The following is a 19,530-nucleotide window of genomic DNA, read 5'->3' on the forward strand; positions in this document are numbered from 1 at the left end:
GAGGTTTTATACGAGTTTATCATGAATGCATCTCTTGCTAGAAAACACTGAATTCAATTCACACATTCCAGAAAAAAAACGCTCATATTTTCTGATTTGATGGCCTTCAGACACCAAACACGTTGGCTGGTCAACAGGAATGGAGTGAATAGGATGACCACGAATATGATCGTTGCTTTTTTTTTTTTGGCAATACTGTCCACAGCAGCTGCTCCATCGTACCTGATTGAGCTCAGTGAGGGACACGTCACTGACCAGCGGACACAAGGACACAGACAGATAACAGCACACGGAGATCAGCTGGACAGCCGTTTAATGCACTGACCACGTTGTCTAAAGAGGCAGTGCCAGTTCTTTAAAAACCCAAAACACAACCAAAAAAGAAAAAAGTAAAACCAGGATGACCGCGTGATAAAAGTCCTGAGGCTCGGCCGAAACGGTGCAGGAACGTTCAGGCTCACGGGAAAAAAAACGCCGGAGCTCCTCTGCGCTCCCGATTACCTGCAGGAGGAAGAGCAAATAAACAGAGATCAGCCGTTAAGGCAGGGCAGTCAAGCCCAACCACTACAGGCCTGCATCACACAACCTCTCCAGCAGTTCGCTGTAACCTGAGAGGGTCACTGTTTATTCAAAACAGCAAAACATCAAAATAAAGGCGGCTGCCGTGACCCTTGGAATATTACATAATGAATACCTGAAATATTCAATAATGAAATTAAAAAGGAATAAATATATGAATAAAAACACTGACATTACAACAGGCTACACTACTTTACGCACATTATGCTGCAGTGCATGCTGGGGATTGTAGTGCAGTGTGTTGTGCAATGGGCTAATATTAACAGAAAATGAAAATAACTTCACGGGCTGGACAGGATTATGCTATGGGGCCTGATCTGCCCCCTGATCTGCCCCCTGATCTGCCCCCTGATCTGCCCCCAGTGTTCTGAGTTGGGACCAGTTTTCCAGGGTGAAGAATGTGTGCTAATTAATTCCTGCGTTAATGTTGATGATTAAATATTACAGTGATGGTGGGGGATAATGAGCTCAGCTAAAGCACTTGGGAAATGGAGACTGAAACTGGGGAGCGGCGACTCTCTGCTAAACAGCAGGGGGCGCTGTCACAGCATTCACTACATTCACTACTTACAGTTTATCACTAGTTCTGTTTGAGGTTTTTCACATCGTAACGTTATTCTGATGACATTTACGTTTCAGCTGTGTGTGTGTGTGTGTGGTCGGTTGCTAGGCAACAGACATGATAGTTGATTGCTTTCTGATAGAGTAGGTTAAGATTTCCTAACTGGAGATCAGATGCTGTAAGATCAGATAAAATTCAGGTAAAATTGAGTTTACTGATGCTTAAAGTGTCCAAATACTTTTGGGGGGGCAAAAGGTACACACACCATGCTTATACACAACTAACTGTGTCTAAAGACTATGATTTCTGTAAATCTGAATAAAACTTCACGAGAACGGCTTTGTAGGACATTCTCTCAGACTGAATTCTGTTACAGGTCAGATTCAAGACACCACGATTCTGTTCTAAGTACAGGGTCCACAGTAATCACTACATTATTAAAAGGTTGTATTCAGAGTGGTTTGGTGTGAAACACTCGGTTCTAGATAAACTCAGAGTCAGAGCCGTTCCCAGTGGTGGTGATGGGAACCAGACGTCCCTCTAAAAGCTCCTCACAGTGGTGGTGATAGGAACCAGACGTCCCTCTAAAAGCTCCTCACAGTGGTGGTGATGGGAACCAGACGTCCCTCTAAAAGCTCCTCACAGTGGTGGTGATGGGAACCAGACGTCCCTCTAAAAGCTCCTACAGAAAGTTCCTACATGAACTGGTTCTGAATTCCCTGCCTGATGACTGAGATGCTGTTTTATGAGAGTTTAGAGAACTTCAACTCCATTCATGGTTCATTGTAGTCATGGCGACGCCTGGTTCCCATCACCACCACTGTAAAGACGTCTGAACCGTTTCACACCAAACCCACTGAATCTCTGAAGCAGAATATTTGATAAATCTATTCAATTTCTCCTTTAACTGAGTCTGTGAGGACCTGCTGCAGTGTAATGATACTAGTGGCCACATTTCAGAGCTTAGAGGAGTTTGTGTGTTACCCCGTTTGCGTTTTAGTCCACTTCAGCGCGTGTCTGGGTGGTACAGAAGTCGCTGGGTGGTAGAAGGTGCATCCTGCACGTTTACAGTGCCCTGCAAACCTACAAGGCTGAAAAAAGGAAACAAAAACAGCAGCCAGTTTTTTCATTGGCCCACAATTCCCATTTTTACTCTACATGCCTAGAACAGACTTATCAAAGACTGAAGTCTACGGAGGGGCTCACTCAGAGTGACTGGTATAAAGCTTACTTTGGGGTGGTAGAAGCTGCAGTCCATCTTCTTACAGTCGGGGAAGAAACGGCACACACTGCTGGACTGAGGCGGTACTGCAGGCAGAATGAGAGAGAATTATTTAGCATAACGTCTTTAGAATAAAACTGATCTCCTTACATTAACATACAGTAAAGAAGCCCCACCCCAGCATTGCCAGCGCAAGACAATGTCACAATATGCTTCTCTGCCAATTCACTCATTCAGTAATTTATTAATTATTTACACACACCCATCTACCTAACCATAACATTAAGCCCACCTCACTGTCCATCTTATGATCAGATGAGCTGCAATCTCTGACTTTACATCTACGAGGTGGACCGACAAGGTAGGAGTGTCTAATAGAGTGGACAGTGAGTGGACACAGGGCTTAAAACTCCAGCACTGCTGTGTCTGATCCACTCAGACCAGCACAACACACACTAACACACCACCACCACGTCAGTGTTACTGCAGTGCTGAGAATGACCCACCACCCAAATAGTGCCTGCTCTGTGAGGGTCCATGGGGGTCCTGACCACTGAAGAACAGGGTAACAGAGTATCAGAGAAACAGATGGACTACAGTCTGTAACTGTAGAACTACAGAGCGGTCAGTGGAGCTGATGAAGTGGACAGTGAGAGTAGAAAGCCTGCCAGTTTGTTGAACCTGGATCACAATTATTGTAAATATAAAGTCTATTCTGCACGTTAACATTGTGAAAGCTCACTGCACACACAGACCTGGTCTGGCTGGCTGGGCGAGCGCTCTGCGGCTGACGTGTGTGAATGGGCAGTCTGGTTTGGAGCACTTGGCGTCGTATTTGCAGTTTGGATGGATAAACAGGCACTTCTCTCCAAACACACAGCTGGGAAACGTCCTGAAACACACATCAGCCACTGATTACACACACAATTACATACACACCTGACAGAGGAACATCTTCACTAATAAACCTGTAATGGTACCAGCTGGAAGGGAAAGTCCACCGATTTCTCAGCGGCTGAGATGTGAACCAATGGTTAATTATAGAGACGTCTTTACAGTGGTGGTGATGGGAACCAGACGTCGCCATGACTACAACACAGATATAGACACTTTATTTACCATCCAGAACCACCAGAGAACCTACACGAGTCTTCTGAGCTTATATGGAATGTTGATGATGGAAAACAGTGGAAAATCTGGAATAATGAGTTTTCTTTGGGGACTATTTTGCCGCACGGCGCCCTGCATGTCTCCCTCCACCATGAATGGAGTTGAAGTTCTCTAAACTCTCATAAAACAGCGTCTCAGTCATCAGGCAGGGAATTCAGAACCAGTTCATGTAGGAACTTTCTGTAGGAGCTTTTAGAGGGACGTCTGGTTCCCATCACCACCACTGTGAGGAGCTTTTAGAGGGACGTCTGGTTCCCATCACCACCACTGTGAGCAGTTCTGACTCGGTATGTTGATCTAGAACCGAGCGATTCACACCAAACCGCTCTGAACCACTGATACGTTAAGTAAGCCTGTGTTATTACTTGCACTGTGTCGTGGGGTGATGATACACGCAGTCGTCTCCACTTTTGCATGCCGGCCAAAACCTGCAGCGCTCCATAACCTTCTGCCGTTTTGCCTGAACAGGTTCGACCTCCATCTCCATAACATCCATTCCCTCCATCCCGCCATCTGTACAGAAGAAGGGAGAAGGTTATAACAATATAAGCTGAACTGAGCTTTTTAAATGAAACAGTAGAAGCCGTATCGCCCCCTACGCTTCCTGTAGTGTATTACAGTCTGTCAGAGCGACTGTGTGGATCATATGAACATTATAGAGCTTTTTAAATGAAACAGTAGAAGCCGTATCGCCCCCTACGCTTCCTGTAGTGTATTACAGTCTGTCAGAGCGACTGTGTGGATCATATGAACATTATAGAGCTTTTTAAATGAAACAGTAGAAGCCGTATCGCCCCCTACGCTTCCTGTAGTGTATTACAGTCTGTCAGAGCGACTGTGTGGATCATATGAACATTATAGAGCTTTTTAAATGAAACAGTAGAAGCCGTATCGCCCCCTACGCTTCCTGTAGTGTATTACAGTCTGTCAGAGCGACTGTGTGGATCATATGAACATTATAGAGCTTTTTAAATGAAACAGTAGAAGCCGTATCGCCCCCTACGCTTCCTGTAGTGTATTACAGTCTGTCAGAGCGACTGTGTGGATCATATGAACATTATAGAGCTTTTTAAATGAAACAGTAGAAGCCATATCGCCCCCTACGCTTCCTGTAGTGTATTACAGTCTGTCAGAGCGACTGTGTGGATCATATGGACATTATAGAGCTTTTTAAATGAAACAGTAGAAGCCGTATCGCCCCCTACGCTTCCTGTAGTGTATTACAGTCTGTCAGAGCGACTGTGTGGATCATATGAACATTATAGAGCTTTTTAAATGAAACAGTAGAAGCCGTATCGCCCCCTACGCTTCCTGGAGTGTATTACAGTCTGTCAGAGCGACTGTGTGGATCATATGAACATTATAGAGCTTTTTAAATGAAACAGTAGAAGCCGTATCGCCCCCTACGCTTCCTGTAGTGTATTACAGTCTGTCAGAGCGACTGTGTGGATCATATGAACATTATAGAGCTTTTTAAATGAAACAGTAGAAGCCGTATCGCCCCCTACGCTTCCTGTAGTGTATTACAGTCTGTCAGAGCGACTGTGTGGATCATATGAACATTATAGAGCTTTTTAAATGAAACAGTAGAAGCCGTATCGCCCCCTACGCTTCCTGTAGTGTATTACAGTCTGTCAGAGCGACTGTGTGGATCATATGAACATTATAGAGCTTTTTAAATGAAACAGTAGAAGCCGTATCGCCCCCTACGCTTCCTGTAGTGTATTACAGTCTGTCAGAGCGACTGTGTGGATCATATGAACATTATAGAGCTTTTTAAATGAAACAGTAGAAGCCGTATCGCCCCCTACGCTTCCTGTAGTGTATTACAGTCTGTCAGAGCGACTGTGTGGATCATATGAACATTACAGAGCTTTTTAAATGAAACAGTAGAAGCCGTATCGCCCCCTACGCTTCCTGTAGTGTATTACAGTCTGTCAGAGCGACTGTGTGGATCATATGAACATTACAGAGCACTGGTGCACTTTTTCCCATTAAGAACTCCTTCAGCACTAGTTTGTGTATTTTTGTTTTCTCACCGTCAGACGGGAGGTCAGTGTTCAGGCTGAGCTGCACTGCTGGTTTGAGTCTGCGCACCGCTGAAAGGTCAGAGGTCGTGTTATTGAGGGCAGAGTCATCAGCGTCCATCTCCTGCTCTGACAGATTGGCCAGTGGACTCGGGACGCCATCTAACGTTACGATGAACTTCGGACTGGAGCTTCCTACTGCTTCAGCTTTCTCTCTGAGAGAGAGAGAGAGAGAGAGAGAGAGAGAGAGAGAGAGAGAGAGAGAGAGAGAGAGAGAGATTCAGTACCCACTACGACTGACTCAGTAACTGCTCTGAGTGATTCAGTATCTCCTCAAAAATGTAAGTGCCGTTTCTGTAGGTATGAGAGGGATGAACTAATGTTTAAAGACAGAATAAATCGTGCTGATACTGAACCACTCTTCATGAATACTGATTCGAAGCAGTGACTGAGTGAGAGAATTTACATGATTAACACAGAGGTTCAATTTTTTAAATGAGGGACATAAGGCACACCTGGTCTGGACCATTCGTGGAGCAGAGGGCGGGGCTTCCTCTGGAACGACAGTGCCCAGCCTGCTTCTGATTGGCTGAGGCTGCTCAAGCTCTGGTTTCCTCATGATAAAGGAGCGAGTGTCCAGAGCTTTCAGCCGCGCCGCCTCGAACAACTGCAGCTCTAAAGAACAGACAGACGTCAGAACAACAGGCTGGAGTTCAACACACTATAATACCCAGCAGGACCTGAACGTTTACATCTGCAGTCAAAACGTCCGAGGTCAGCGGTGGGGTGAAGTGCTGATGGCTACAGGTGCCGCAGGCAGAGATTAGGCTGAAAAATACTGAAATATTCCCTTAAGGCCAAAATGAGGATTATCCAGTAGGAACAGCCCTTCGCTCGACACGATTGGACAGGACCGAGTTTGAGCTTAAAGACTCGGGGGACCCAAATCTGTGACTTTAAGTAGGTTAATCTTGTTCTTGCATGCAAACAGTAAACATGTACCAAGTTCACCCTCTAAATAATGTTCCAGTGACCAATAAATGACCGATATGACACCACACGACTAGACCGTCCCATTCTGAAGGCTCCTTCATACGCAGCTGAGAAATGTGTTCTTTTCCATGGCAACGGTGGATCCGATGGGTGGATCCTTCACCGGCCAACATATCCCGAGGTTCACTGCGTGCCGGCGAGAACGTGAGAGAATCCCCGCCTGGCGGCGCCAGCAGAGGAGCGAGCGGCGGCGGAAGAGTTCACTCTAACATACAAGTTAAATATATATAAATATACGTACTGGGTTTAAACTGCGGAGAATGGCTAACAACACAAATGTTAAATAAATAAATTAATAAATAAAAACGATCTCCTCAGCAGACGATGGCAGAGCACCTCCTAATAAATCTCTAATAAATTTAAAAAATTAATTAAAATTAAAGTTTCTCCATCTTTAAAGAACTTGACAAGAGCGGTGTTTTGTGGCGAAGCGGTGAGGGTGGGAACAGCCGGAAACCCGCCGTAGGGCAGACCGTCCTATTTTGGTGCGGCCTTCGCGGGCCGAGTCGTTCGAAGTCGCTCTTTGTTTCGTCCGTCCGTCCATCTGTCTGCACGTCTGTTTGACTCTCTTTGTCGAGTCAATGCCACATAAAAGCTGGATAATGACGTAAGCTCCATAAGAGGGGCGGAGCAGCGTTGGGCGGAGCGCTGTCAATCAGCGCTCATTAGCCACGCCCACGCAGCGTCATACAAACATTTAAACACTTTACTCTGTTTCCTGTGACGTTAAAGTTATCTGGCTCAGTGAGAACCTACACTAGTGAAAAAGACGGTTCTTCAAGGGTTCTTCAGTAAAGAAAATGGTTCTACACAAAACCACAAACACCCAGAAAACCTTCGCATTATTAAAGGGTTCTGCTTTTGGAGCTATATGGGTTCTATACAGCACGTTCTCCGTCAATCTGAAGAACCCTTTCACCATGCAAGGAACCATTTAATCATGCAAAGGGTTCTCTACACGGAACCAAAGAACCCGGGAAGAGCCACCTTTTTCTTATACGCGTGAACCCTGTTTTGGTCTCTCACCAAAATCGTTGGTCTGCTCTCTGATCTCCTCCTCTGGAAGCTCCAGCTGCAGGCGGGACGCCAGAGAGCGCGACTGGGCTGCAGGAGGAAGAGAGGGAAACAAAGGACGGAGGAAGAGAGGGATGAATAACGGAGAGAGAGACAGACGGTCAGGCGGTCTGTTTATCCGCCGCATCACCAGCAGACAAGCAGCAGTTCAGACCTGCTCATTTAAGGCGTGTTTTGGTGGATTATCTCTGGCTGAACAGCAGGGGGCGCTACATCAGTGCACTCTGGTCCAGATCAGTCCTCCGCTGAGAGTTACGAGCGTCTGAGTCGGGGACGTTTGACAACGAAAACGAAGTACGCTCTTAAAAAAAGATGGTTCTTCAAGGGATAGAACTACGAACACCCAAAGAAGGTTCTTTGCATCATGAAATGGTTCTTCATGGGTTACAAGCTCGACACCGTAACAACAGGGGAACTCTTTTGGGTGCTGTACAGAACCATTTTCAAAAAGGTTCTATACAGAACCACATGCAGCATAATTTAAAGAACAATTTCATGATGCAAAGACGTCTAATCATTCAAAGGGTCCTTTCAGTGTTCACGGTTCTACATAGAACCATTTTCTTTGTATGAGACAACAGACTGAAGAAATCTGGCAAAACCAAATTCCATTCCACCTTAAATGGGGCAGCAAATACATCCAAGTGCCGGCATGAAATTGCGGCTTCATTTAAGGTGGAGCAGAAAATGTCAACAAAAGCCGCCAAATAAAATGTTTTTTTTTTTAATTAAATTAAATGTATTTATTTCTCCTTTTGCATGGGCTATTTTGCACGTATTAAAAAAAGATTTTTTAATTTTTAAAAAAAGGTTGGCAAAGCTAAATTTCCCGTTCCACCTTAAATGGCGCAACAGATGCATTCAAGTGCCTGTACAGGTGCCAGCATGTAGTTGCGGCTTCATTTAAGGCGGAACAGAAAACGCGAACAAAAAGATGCCAAATAAAACGTCATTTTAATTTTATTTACTTATTTATTAAACAAGCGTTCATATCTATCATTAATATTCACAGGTTTATCTCTTCCCTTCCAGACTGGCTCTGTCATTTACTCTTTTCATTCTGCTTCTGCTTTATTTGTCTCTTAAATACTTGCTAACAGTCTGTAAACATGATGAAACTCTTTTCATTGAAAATGTCTAATTTTATTTTGGCCAAAGCTGCTGGAATATTTTCTGAATATTATAATAATTCCCACAGTCTAAAACTGATGGTGGTGAATGGAGCCAATATCAGCCTCCAATTCAAACGTGGCTCAACGCAGCATCCGGCGCTATTCCTGGGCACTCGGACGTTCGTCTATATACTGGTTGAGGTTCGTTTTTAATATTTTGCACCACTTTGGTTGTTATAAATAGCTCTGATTAAAAAGTGAAGGCACATTCCGGAATAATAAACCAATTAACCTGCAAAAATAGGTTAACGAGCATCTAAACGTAAAAAAAGCATCAAAATATATGAATAAAATTACACGGAGAGACGCACTCGCAATCCCGTCTCACATTCCCGCTGGTTTCCATTCATTTTTGTATTCCAGCAGCCGAATTACACCACACCTGACCCCCGACACCGACCCGGACCCGGACCCAGACCCGGACCCAACAAGTTTGTTATGAAAAACAACAAAATGTCATGTCATCCCAACTTTGTGAGGACCTGAAGTCGTTTTTCCGTCAAACTATCGCGTTAAAGAGGCGGGAACTGACCACTGTGTCTGCTGTCCTGCGCGTCTTGAGGAAGCAGGGCGTGCAGGTGCTCCTGGACCAATCGGATCGCGGCTCTGTTCATCTCATCGCTCGCCAAGCGCGTCCGCGGCGCCACGGGAACCGTCTGTCGCTGGGGAACTGTGCCGTTGCCGCGGGAACATCATGCAAACAAACACAAACACACACACACACACACAGCAGTTCATAATCCAGCTCAGTGTCAGTGGCATTGAGACGACGATGATGACGGGAAATGGAGGTTTTGTCCACATTGTAAATCTGTGACATCACAACCATCAATTACAACTGAGTGCATTATAACAGCTCAGTTTGAATATTCTGATAAAGTATATTAAAAACACTAAAACCACACCTTCCTTACCGCATAACTCAAGATGTTTTATTTATTATAATCTTCATATCTTCACTGTAATATTCCCCTCACCGTCTCTTTAACTCCCTCCACACTGACTGTTTATTATTATCTACTCTTTATTCTACTTTCACTTTATCTGACCCTTGAATATTTGTTAACAGTCTATAAAGGTTCTAAAATCTGATTCTGATTAAAAATATATCATTTTATTTAGACCAAAAATTGAAGGAACGCTTTAACACTAATCTTCCGCAAGCTACGAAAATTTTCGTAAGGGAAACCAGCGACCATGTAGCCCACTCCCCTGCTGTGAAGCGATTAACGCCCATTGTCTTGGTAATGATATGGAGTGCGGTGGAAGTGGAAACCCCCCATGCCCACCTTGAGCTCCTACAGCTCCCAAAGCACCTAACATGACACAACTTGAAGGTGAACTTCAAGTTACAACCCGAGTGCATATGTTACCGATCCGACAGCGCGACGGAGAATCTGTGGAATCGTGTTTCAAAAGTTCTAATTCAAGGGCGCGTAGTAGCGACGGACGGAGCAGTGGCGATTTCTCTGAGACTGCAAGGGAAGCTCAGCTTGCCCTAAAATGTCAAATATGTTCAGTTGTGTTAACATTTCATTCACTACAAATGCGTTAAAAGCTGAGTGTCTTTTCACTTCAACAGGTCCGCTCATTCAAACGGGACGTCTTTTTCATTGCTTCGAAACTCGCCGCTCATTGGATAAATGCCACGATTTTGTCCCGCCCCCGAACGCAGAGCGTCTCTGTGGTGAATGGAGCTGTGGGCGGGTCTGGACGCGGAGCTTCTGCAAAATGATTGAAGGATCAGACGAAAGGCTGAATCCTGTTTTGATTGACAGCTATTTTTACCCATTTACGTCAAAAGACAAACTGCAACCCATTTCTTGGCGTTTAGTTGGTGAAATTACTTGTGCATTTCCGTTGTTCATTGTGTAAATAAAACACACTCCTAGTATTTCCTTGTTTCAGTTTAACATAATTTCAACATTTCCTTGTACGAGTTTAATTTCGTTTCGTTAGTTTGTTCAGTCAGTCGTTCATACTGTTGGCAAGGTCGAAGTGAACTAGCCAGCAAACAAGGTTCACACACAGAGCTGCTGTCTCAGTCCTCCTCTGTGAATTAACATAATAAAGGGTGATGTATGGTCCTGCTAATTGCTGGCAAGAAGGAGGGGTGATGTCCTGAGGATCTTGAAATCTCAGGAGGGCTAGTGTTAATGAATAGTACTATAATTGACTAATGATTTCACAGTTTTCAGACACATTAGCTTCGGCCCCCATAAGCACTTCGACACTTTAAGCTTTGGTAAACTTTGTTATTTGATGTCCAGCTGTTTGAAGACGAAGAGAAAGGCGGGAGTTTTAGTCTCAATGTTGGCGCTGAGCAGGAGCCGGGCTACACACACAGATCTGAGGCCAAGACCAGGTTTTCGCAAATTCACACTGCAGAAGAAAACCTCATCTTAATTTAGGAATTTTACGGGATCGCACTAAAAGACACCCGTTCAGCTCCGTCTTCTCGTTATTCTCCTCCATCACTGTAATACTCCATCATCTACACTAACACAGGAAGGTGATCAGAGGGGCGGTGGAGTTCGAGTCGGCAGCGTCTGAGATGTTTAAACGCAGAGTTAGAAGAGAAAAACATCTCCCAGTGAAAGCCGCGTTTTACAGTAGGAATAAATGGAGCTCATTATGCTGGTAGTGAACTACGCTGCCTGACTCAGCCGCCTCAGAACCAGAGAAATGGGCCTTAAACAGGAGTCAGGACCCTGCTGGGGTTCATCCTACAGTTAGGACAGGATTTAGGAGGTTTAGTCCAGTTAGGACGTTTGTGTGACGCTGTTTTCTGATCTGGAGTTAATGATGAGATCATGAAGGGAGGAGCCGATATTCTGGAATAGCTACCGTCAAAAATTCAGTCGTCATGGAGACCAAATAGGTCATACCCCAGGGTTAAGAAAGTCTGGACTTTCCAGTCTTTTAGGGCCACTGTATGTTTATGGTGCATGTGAGACTGACTTGTGTACACAGGGGTGGTCTTGTTGATGGACTCCTGAGCCTCTGAGATGGCCTTCAGGATCAGGTTCTTATTGGCTTGCTTGGCTGGAGGCAGAGTCGGCCTGCAGGGGGTGACAACACGGGACAAACAGGCTTTTAGATACACAGAACCTTCACCTATTAAATCAGAAACAACGCCAATGCTCTCAGACTTTCACATCACAATACAAACAGGAATTCACAATCTAGATGGAGTAACTGATCACAATGATCTCTCTGAAGACACTGTATTCATACAGAAGCCCAGCACTGATTAAACCTGCTCTTTAATTACAGGACGGTTTCACTAAACAGTCGACACTGGAGAAAAAACGCACTTGCGCTCTGGTTTAGATGGCAGTGAAACTCGGCTGGCCAGGCCGTAATCCTCCTCTTCATCATCATCGTCCTCCTGCTCGTCACTCTCATGACCCCGGTGAACCCGCACCACCGAGCTGGCCACAGGAGCCTTCCGTTTCCGCGACAACTCCTCCTGCAACAAGTTGATATCACAATACCTACATTTAGAGTCGGTTATTCATTCAGCCTAATGAGAAACTGTAGAACAGACTCGGTTTATATCACAATACCTACATTTAGAGTCGGTTATTCATTCAGTCTAATGAGAAACTGTAGAACGGACTCGGTTTATATCACAATACCTACATTTAGAGTCGGTTATTCATTCAGCCTAATGAGAAACTGTAGAACAGACTCGGTTTATATCACAATACCTACATTTAGAGTCGGTTATTCATTCAGTCTAATGAGAAACTGTAGAACGGACTCGGTTTATATCACAATACCTACATTTAGAGTCGGTTATTCATTCAGCCTAATGAGAAACTGTAGAACGGACTCGGTTTATATCACAATACCTACATTTAGAGTCGGTTATTCATTCAGCCTAATGAGAAACTGTAGAACGGACTCGGTTTATATCACAATACCTACATTTAGAGTCGGTTATTCATTCAGCCTAATGAGAAACTGTAGAACAGACTCGGTTTATATCACAATACCTACATTTAGAGTCGGTTATTCATTCAGCCTAATGAGAAACTGTAGAACGGACTCGGTTTATATCACAATACCTACATTTAGAGTCGGTTATTCATTCAGTCTAATGAGAAACTGTAGAACGGACTCGGTTTATATCACAATACCTACATTTAGAGTCGGTTATTCATTCAGCCTAATGAGAAACTGTAGAACGGACTCGGTTTATATCACAATACCTACATTTAGAGTCGGTTATTCATTCAGCCTAATGAGAAACTGTAGAACAGACTCGGTTTATATCACAATACCTACATTTAGAGTCGCTTATTCATTCAGTCTAATGAGAAACTGTAGAACGGACTCGGTTTATATCACAATACCTACATTTACAGTCGGTTATTCATTCAGTCTAATGAGAAACTGTAGAACGGACTCGGTTTATATCACAATACCTACATTTAGAGTCGGTTATTCATTCAGTCTAATGAGAAACTGTAGAACGGACTCGGTTTATATCACAATACCTACATTTAGAGTCGGTTATTCATTCAGTCTAATGAGAAACTGTAGAACAGACTCGGTTTATATCACAATACCTACATTTAGAGTCGGTTATTCATTCAGCCTAATGAGAAACTGTAGAACAGACTCGGTTTATATCACAATACCTACATTTAGAGTCGGTTATTCATTCAGCCTAATGAGAAACTGTAGAACGGACTCGGTTTATATCACAATACCTACATTTAGAGTCGGTTATTCATTCAGCCTAATGAGAAACTGTAGAACGGACTCGGTTTATATCACAATACCTACATTTAGAGTCGGTTATTCATTCAGTCTAATGAGAAACTGTAGAACGGACTCGGTTTATATCACAATACCTACATTTAGAGTCGGTTATTCATTCAGCCTAATGAGAAACTGTAGAACGGACTCGGTTTATATCACAATACCTACATTTAGAGTCGGTTATTCATTCAGCTTAATGAGAAACTGTAGAACGGACTCGGTTTATATCACAATACCTACATTTCTCACCTTGCTGCTTCCCTCTCTGTAGCTCCGCCCATACGAAGAGCTCGACCTTTCCTGACCTCTTGTGACCTCTGATGACCTGTAGCTGTCTGTGCTCCGTTCTGAGCCGCGATTGGATGAACCGCCGAGCTGCCGCGACCTGTCGGACGTAGAGCGGGCCGTTAAAGAGCGCAGCGGGCCAGAGGTCAAGGGGTCTTCAGTGATGAGGTCGTCGTCCAGGTCGGGTTTGATGTCGATGACGGCCTCGGCAGAGACGGGCTCGACCAGAGGCTTCACTGCAGAGGTTAATCTGGAGGAGGACTTGTCAGAGGAACCACGCCTGAGAGCGCGAGAGAGAGAGAGCGCGCAAGAGAGAGCGCGTGCGAGAGAGAGAGCGCGAGAGAGAGAGAGGGAGAGAGAGAGAGTAGAGAGGGAGAGAGAGCATGTGCGAGAGAGAGAGAGAGAGAGCGAGAGACAGAGAGAGAGAGAGAGCGACAGAGAGAGAGAGAGAGAGAGAGAGAGAGAGAGAGAGTCAATCTTTTTGGATCTTGAAAGTACAAAACAAACCAGCAAAGTCCACAATCTTACACAATACATTTTGACTAACTGTGCTGTGTCTGGTGGCTTCAGTTCACACAAAGAACAAGGAGGAGGAAGAGGGAAGAAGAAGATGAAGAGGAGCCAGAAGAGAAGAAGAACAAGCCCGAGTAAGAGAAGGAAATTAAGAGGAAGAAGGAAAAGAGAAGACAGAGAATAGCAGGTAGGAGAACAATAAAGCAAATGCAGAAAAAGAGAAGAGGAGGGCGAGGAGAAGAAAAGGAGAAGAACAGTAAAGAGAAGAAGAAGAAGAAGAAAGTGAAGAAGAAAAGATGGAAAGGAGGCAGGAGGAGGGGAAGAGAAGAAGAAGGAAAAGAAGAAGAGGAAGACGGATGAGATTGAGTGAAGACAAAGCAAAGAGGAGGAAAAAAGACAAGAAACACTAAAAGAAGGAGAGCAGTAAGGAGAAGAAAGAAGAGGGAGAGGAAGGAAAAGTTGAAGGAATAAGAGGAGACAAAAACAGAGCTAGAAGGAGGAGGAGGAGGAGGAAAAGTAGATGGATGACAATGAAAATAGGGAGAGGGAGGAGGAGAACAAGCAGGAAGAGAATGAAAAGGAAGAGGAGGAGAAGAAACAGTGTGACCGCCTTTCCAGCTGTGTCCAGGACCGGAACGTCCACCTGCCTCTATTCTCCAAGCGTAGAGCTGCTGCGACAACTGACCTGCCATGGTGCTCATGGGCGGAGCTAGAGACCCGCCCTTCCAGCCTATCGGAGCGCGAGCTGGACACGGTGAGAGCCCGAGACTCCTCCCTTCTGAGCTCGTCCCGAGAGGACGCGCTGGTGTCGGAGTGGAAGAGCTGAGGCCGGAGAGACGAGGGCTCTAAAGCACAGAGGAGGGAAGAGAGAACATGAGCCATATCATCATCATCATCATCATCATTAATATTAATACAATGACAATAAAATCAGTGTTTAATGTTCATGCCTGACCTCGTCATAACAGTCCATAAGACCACAATTTCTAAACGGTTCTGAGTGAAACACTCGGTTCTAGATAAAATGACCGAGTCAGAGCCGTTCCCAGTGGTGGTGATGGGAACCAGACGTCCCTCTAAAAGCTCCTACAGAAAGTTCCTACATGAACTGGTTCTGAATTCACTGCCTGATGACTGAGACGCTGTTTTATGAGAGTTTAGAGAACTTCAACTCCATTCATGGTGGAGGGAGACATGCAGGGCGCTGTGCGGCAAAATAGTCCCCAAAGAAAACTCATTATTCCAGATTTTCCACTGTTTTCCATCATCAGCATTCCATATAAGCTCAGAAGACTCGTGTGGGTTCTCTGGAGGTTCTGGATGGTAAATAAAGTGTCTATATCTGTGTTGTAGTCATGGCGACGCCTGGTTCCCATCACCACCACTGTAAAGACGTCTGAACCGCTTCACACCAAACCATCTGAACTTCCGATTACATCAGAATCACTGAATTACGGAGGAAATTTGAGTTCCCCTTTAAATGCAGTAGAGACGTGGAATTAATTTTAGTTATGCTATATAAAGCGGGGGGGGGGGGGGCGGGCGGAGTGTGGGGGGGGGGGTGATGTATGTGAATAAAAAATGAGCCAGAATGAATGAGTCGTCGCGGGGTCACTGTGGGGTCGGAGATTCGCTGGAATGAATCGTTATCTACTGAACGCTGAAGGATGTGGCCTCGACAGCCGGATCTATTTGAGGAATTCAGAGTTTCCACAGCACAGCAGGCCGGAGCGCCTCTGAACGGCTCCTGTTTGGGCCTGATACATACCGACCGCAGCTGATCTCAGCTTCTCCAGAACGCCGTGTAACCTGCAACACAGAAAAACACCCAGAGCTCAACACACGGCGGAACAGGAGGAGCAGCAGAGCACAAACTACAATACAAATCACACCTCAAAATAAACGTCCCGGAAAAGTGTGTGGTGTGGTGGCTTTAGCTCAGAAGAAGAGGGAGGAGGTGGTGGAGAAGAAGGGGAAGAAGAACAGATAAGGAGGAGGCAGCAGGAGAAGAAGACAGAAGAAGAGGAGGAGGGAGGAGGATGAGAATGAGCAAGAAGAGAAGGAAAATGAGAGGAAGGGGGAAAAGGAAATACAAGTGACACGGACCCCCACGGACCCTCAGAGAGCAGGTACTGTTTGGGTGGTGGGTCATTCTCAGCACTGCAGTAACACTGATATAGTGGTGGTGTGTTAGTGTGTGTTGTGCTGGTCTGAGTGGATCAGACACAGCAGTGCTGCTGGAGTTTTAAACACCTCAGTGTCGCTGCTGGACTGAGAATAGTCCACCAACCAAAAATATCCAGCCGGCAGCGTCCTGTGGGCAGCGTCCTGTGGGCAGCGTCCTGTGGGCAGCGTCCTGTGGGCAGCGTCCTGTGGGCAGCGTCCTGTGGGCAGCGTCCTGTGACCACTGATGAAGGACTAGAGGACGACCAACACAAACTGTGCAGCAGCAGATGAGCTGTCGTCTCTGACTTTACATGTACAAGGTGGACTGACAAGGAATGGAGAGTCTAGAGTGGACAGTGAGTGGACACAGTATTTAAAAACTCCAGCAGCTCTGCTGTGTCTGATCCACTCAGACCAGCACAACACACACTAACACACCACCACCACGTCAGTGTCACTGCAGTGCTGAGAATGATCCACCACCCAAATAGTACCTGCTCTGTGAGGGTCCATGGGGGTCCTGACCACTGAAGAACAGGGTAACAGAGTATCAGAGAAACAGATGGACTACAGTCTGTAATTAAGTGGAGCTGATAAACTGGACAATGAGGGGGGGGGGGGGGGGCAAGAGGCGTTTTATGTGTTCTTTAACGAGGTCGTATCACATTCATCACTGCTCTCGTACCACACTGTGAACTTGATGGTGTTGCTGCCCAGAAACAGCGACAGGTCGTCCGCCATCTGCTGGGCGTTCTTCTTATTGGCCACCATCACCATGATGTAGTCCGGAAGCTCCTCATCTGGCAGGAGATACATTCACATGCAACACATCAGCAGAGTGACCGACCCGAACCGCGGAAAACATCATCACCGCGAAGCTTCTCACACATTTCAATCAAAAACGCAAAGGGCGTTCCTCATTCTAACGAAGAAACCCGGCCGTCGCGCCTGTCGGGGGGATTTCACGGCGTTCCTGGTCCGATGACGGCACCACGGCACGGTAACCAGCATCGCCGCTTTATTTAAGTCTCCCGTCTTGCACTGTTCACAGCCGCTGGACTCAAAGACTTCGCGGGCATCTTTATCATTTAATCAGGCTGGGATCTCCCTTTAATTATCATCACTCGTTATTAATTCTCTATTCACTGTTAGAAATAAACGTTCCCTCAGAGGTTCTACAGAGGTTCTAAGGTCTGATTGTGGAGCTTAAATCAGGTTCTCCAGGTGAAAAGTTGGTATTTGTTCCTTTTCATAACCAAATGATTTAAATCAGAGCAGTAGAGTAAAAGCCTGGAGGCGAGGCGAGGCGGGGTGTGTGGAGTCAGTATGGTTCAGTTATGTTCCCTGACTGAAGGCACTGAGACGGAGCCCTGAGGGAACCACCCCAGAGACAGGAGGGGAACCGACCCAGAGGCAGTCTAGAACCTTTATTTGAGAGTGTAGGTGCACTGTGTGATGTAAACAGGCGGGATTTAATGAACTCACCTATATACGCTCCCAGCTCCTGCAGCTTGCCTTTAATAGCGGCCTGAAACACAACAGGAGGGGTGGTGAACGGAACTGTCTGACCACACAACTGACCACACAACTGACCAGAAACAGAGGAAGACTTAAAAACAAGGAACACAAATGTGTGGTGGTGTTAGTGTGTGTTGTGCTGGTCTGAGTGGATCAGACACAGTAGTGTCAACAAACTGTGCAGCAGCAGATGAGCTGTCGTCTCTGACTTTACATCTACAAGGTGGACCGACAAGGTAGGAGTGTCTAATAGAGTGGACAGTGAGTGGACACAGTGTTTAAACACTCCAGCAGCACTGCTGTGTCTGATCCACTCGCACCAGCACAACACACACTAACACCACCACCTCGTCAGTGTCACTGCAGTGCTGAGAATGACCCACCACCTGTTTATTACGCACAGAACCAAATGCAACACGTTCTCCATGAACCTGAAGAACATCTCACCGAGCAGAGAACCGCTGAAGTACGCAAACGTTTTTACACGGAACTTTAGAAGGGTTCTAAACACGCTTCAAAGGTTCTCTGGACCTTTGAAGAACGCGGTGTCCTTGGTTCTATGTAGCACCAGAAAGGGTTCCGAGCTTAGAACGCGCAGGGTCCTCCGGGTGCTACACGACTTAGAACCACTTTCCAAGGTTCCACACAGAAGCATAGGCGAGTGGTTCTACGTGCAACTCGGGGTTCTAAACAGAGCCACTGCTGCGCCTGGAGAACCCCGTTTAGCGCGTGCGGGTCAGTTTAAACCCCAGAACCGCGCAAACACGGAGCGGCTTGGCTTAGCTTAGCCTAGCCTAGCCTAGCCCAGCTCAGCTCAGCTCAGCTGGAAGCCGCCGCGCGGCCTGGTTTGAAGCCTTTACCCGGATCTTCTTGCTGATCTCGGTCCCGATTTCCATCCTTCCCGGTCCCAGCGGGTCTACGCGAGCGTGGATCTGCGCTCTTTAATCTCCTTCCCGCCTCGTAAAGGTAGAAACTCCGCGCTTTAGCGGACTTTGTGTTGCTAGGCCTTGAATGGAAACCACTGCGCCACACTGCGCATGCGCAAGAACAGCGGTCCGCGTCTGCGCAGGACAACTCACCCGAATATTTACATTAATGTCTTTAAGCGTTAAAAGTCTAAAAGTCTGTTTGGAGTAAATAATAATAATAAAAATCTCTTCGAAGCTTTTCAATTTTATTTGAATCCCACTACATATATATTCTTTTTTTCTTTTCCTTTTGTTTTGTTTATTATTATTTTGTTGGATATATGAATCGTGAAACTGACCTGTTGCTGTTTTTATTTACATTTGTTGAACTGTATTAAGTACGCACAAATCAATAAAACAATAACAAAAATAAATAATAATAATAATGATAATATTGACTCCTGGTGAGTTCGAGGTAAAATGTGTGTGCCCTTATTTACAGGGTAGC

The 19,530-nt window shown here is 45.6% G+C and overlaps 1 protein-coding gene across 2 annotated transcripts; it reads right to left on the bottom strand.

The window, feature by feature from the left end:
* zc3h14 (zinc finger CCCH-type containing 14) lies at positions 1 to 19,175 on the bottom strand. 2 transcript variants are annotated; one of them, XM_017707011.2, is made up of 17 exons: positions 18,975 to 19,175; positions 18,082 to 18,124; positions 17,282 to 17,396; positions 16,199 to 16,239; positions 15,116 to 15,275; positions 13,882 to 14,197; positions 12,177 to 12,331; positions 11,821 to 11,921; positions 9,392 to 9,529; positions 7,640 to 7,717; positions 6,076 to 6,235; positions 5,573 to 5,775; positions 3,899 to 4,046; positions 3,119 to 3,255; positions 2,373 to 2,449; positions 2,126 to 2,232; positions 1 to 501 (listed from the first exon to the last, which is right to left on the bottom strand). In XM_017707011.2, exons 1-17 carry the CDS (start codon positions 19,008 to 19,010, stop codon positions 498 to 500), a joined length of 2,019 nt encoding a protein of 672 aa, XP_017562500.1. In that variant the 5' UTR covers positions 19,011 to 19,175; the 3' UTR covers positions 1 to 497. The 2 variants fall into 2 exon arrangements, with proteins under 2 accessions (XP_017562500.1, XP_017562499.1); XM_017707010.2 differs by having other exon boundaries at positions 13,873 to 14,197.
* Positions 19,176 to 19,530: the final 355 nt, after the last annotated feature.

The sequence above is a fragment of the Pygocentrus nattereri genome, chromosome 4 (genome assembly GCF_015220715.1).
Source record: "Pygocentrus nattereri isolate fPygNat1 chromosome 4, fPygNat1.pri, whole genome shotgun sequence".
NCBI lineage: Eukaryota > Metazoa > Chordata > Actinopteri > Characiformes > Serrasalmidae > Pygocentrus > Pygocentrus nattereri.

Bases quoted from the DNA above. Each gene is read 5' to 3' on its own strand.
- zc3h14 (XM_017707010.2), bottom strand. From the start codon at position 19,010: ATGGAAATCGGGACCGAGATCAGCAAGAAGATCCGG. The intron at 15,276-16,198 runs GTATGTATCAGG...TCTGTGCTTTAG, and splicing joins GCTGAGATCAGCTGCGGTCG to AGCCCTCGTCTCTCCGGCCT. The intron at 2,233-2,372 runs GTAAGCTTTATA...TCCTTTTTTCAG, and splicing joins GCAGCTTCTACCACCCCAAA to CCTTGTAGGTTTGCAGGGCA.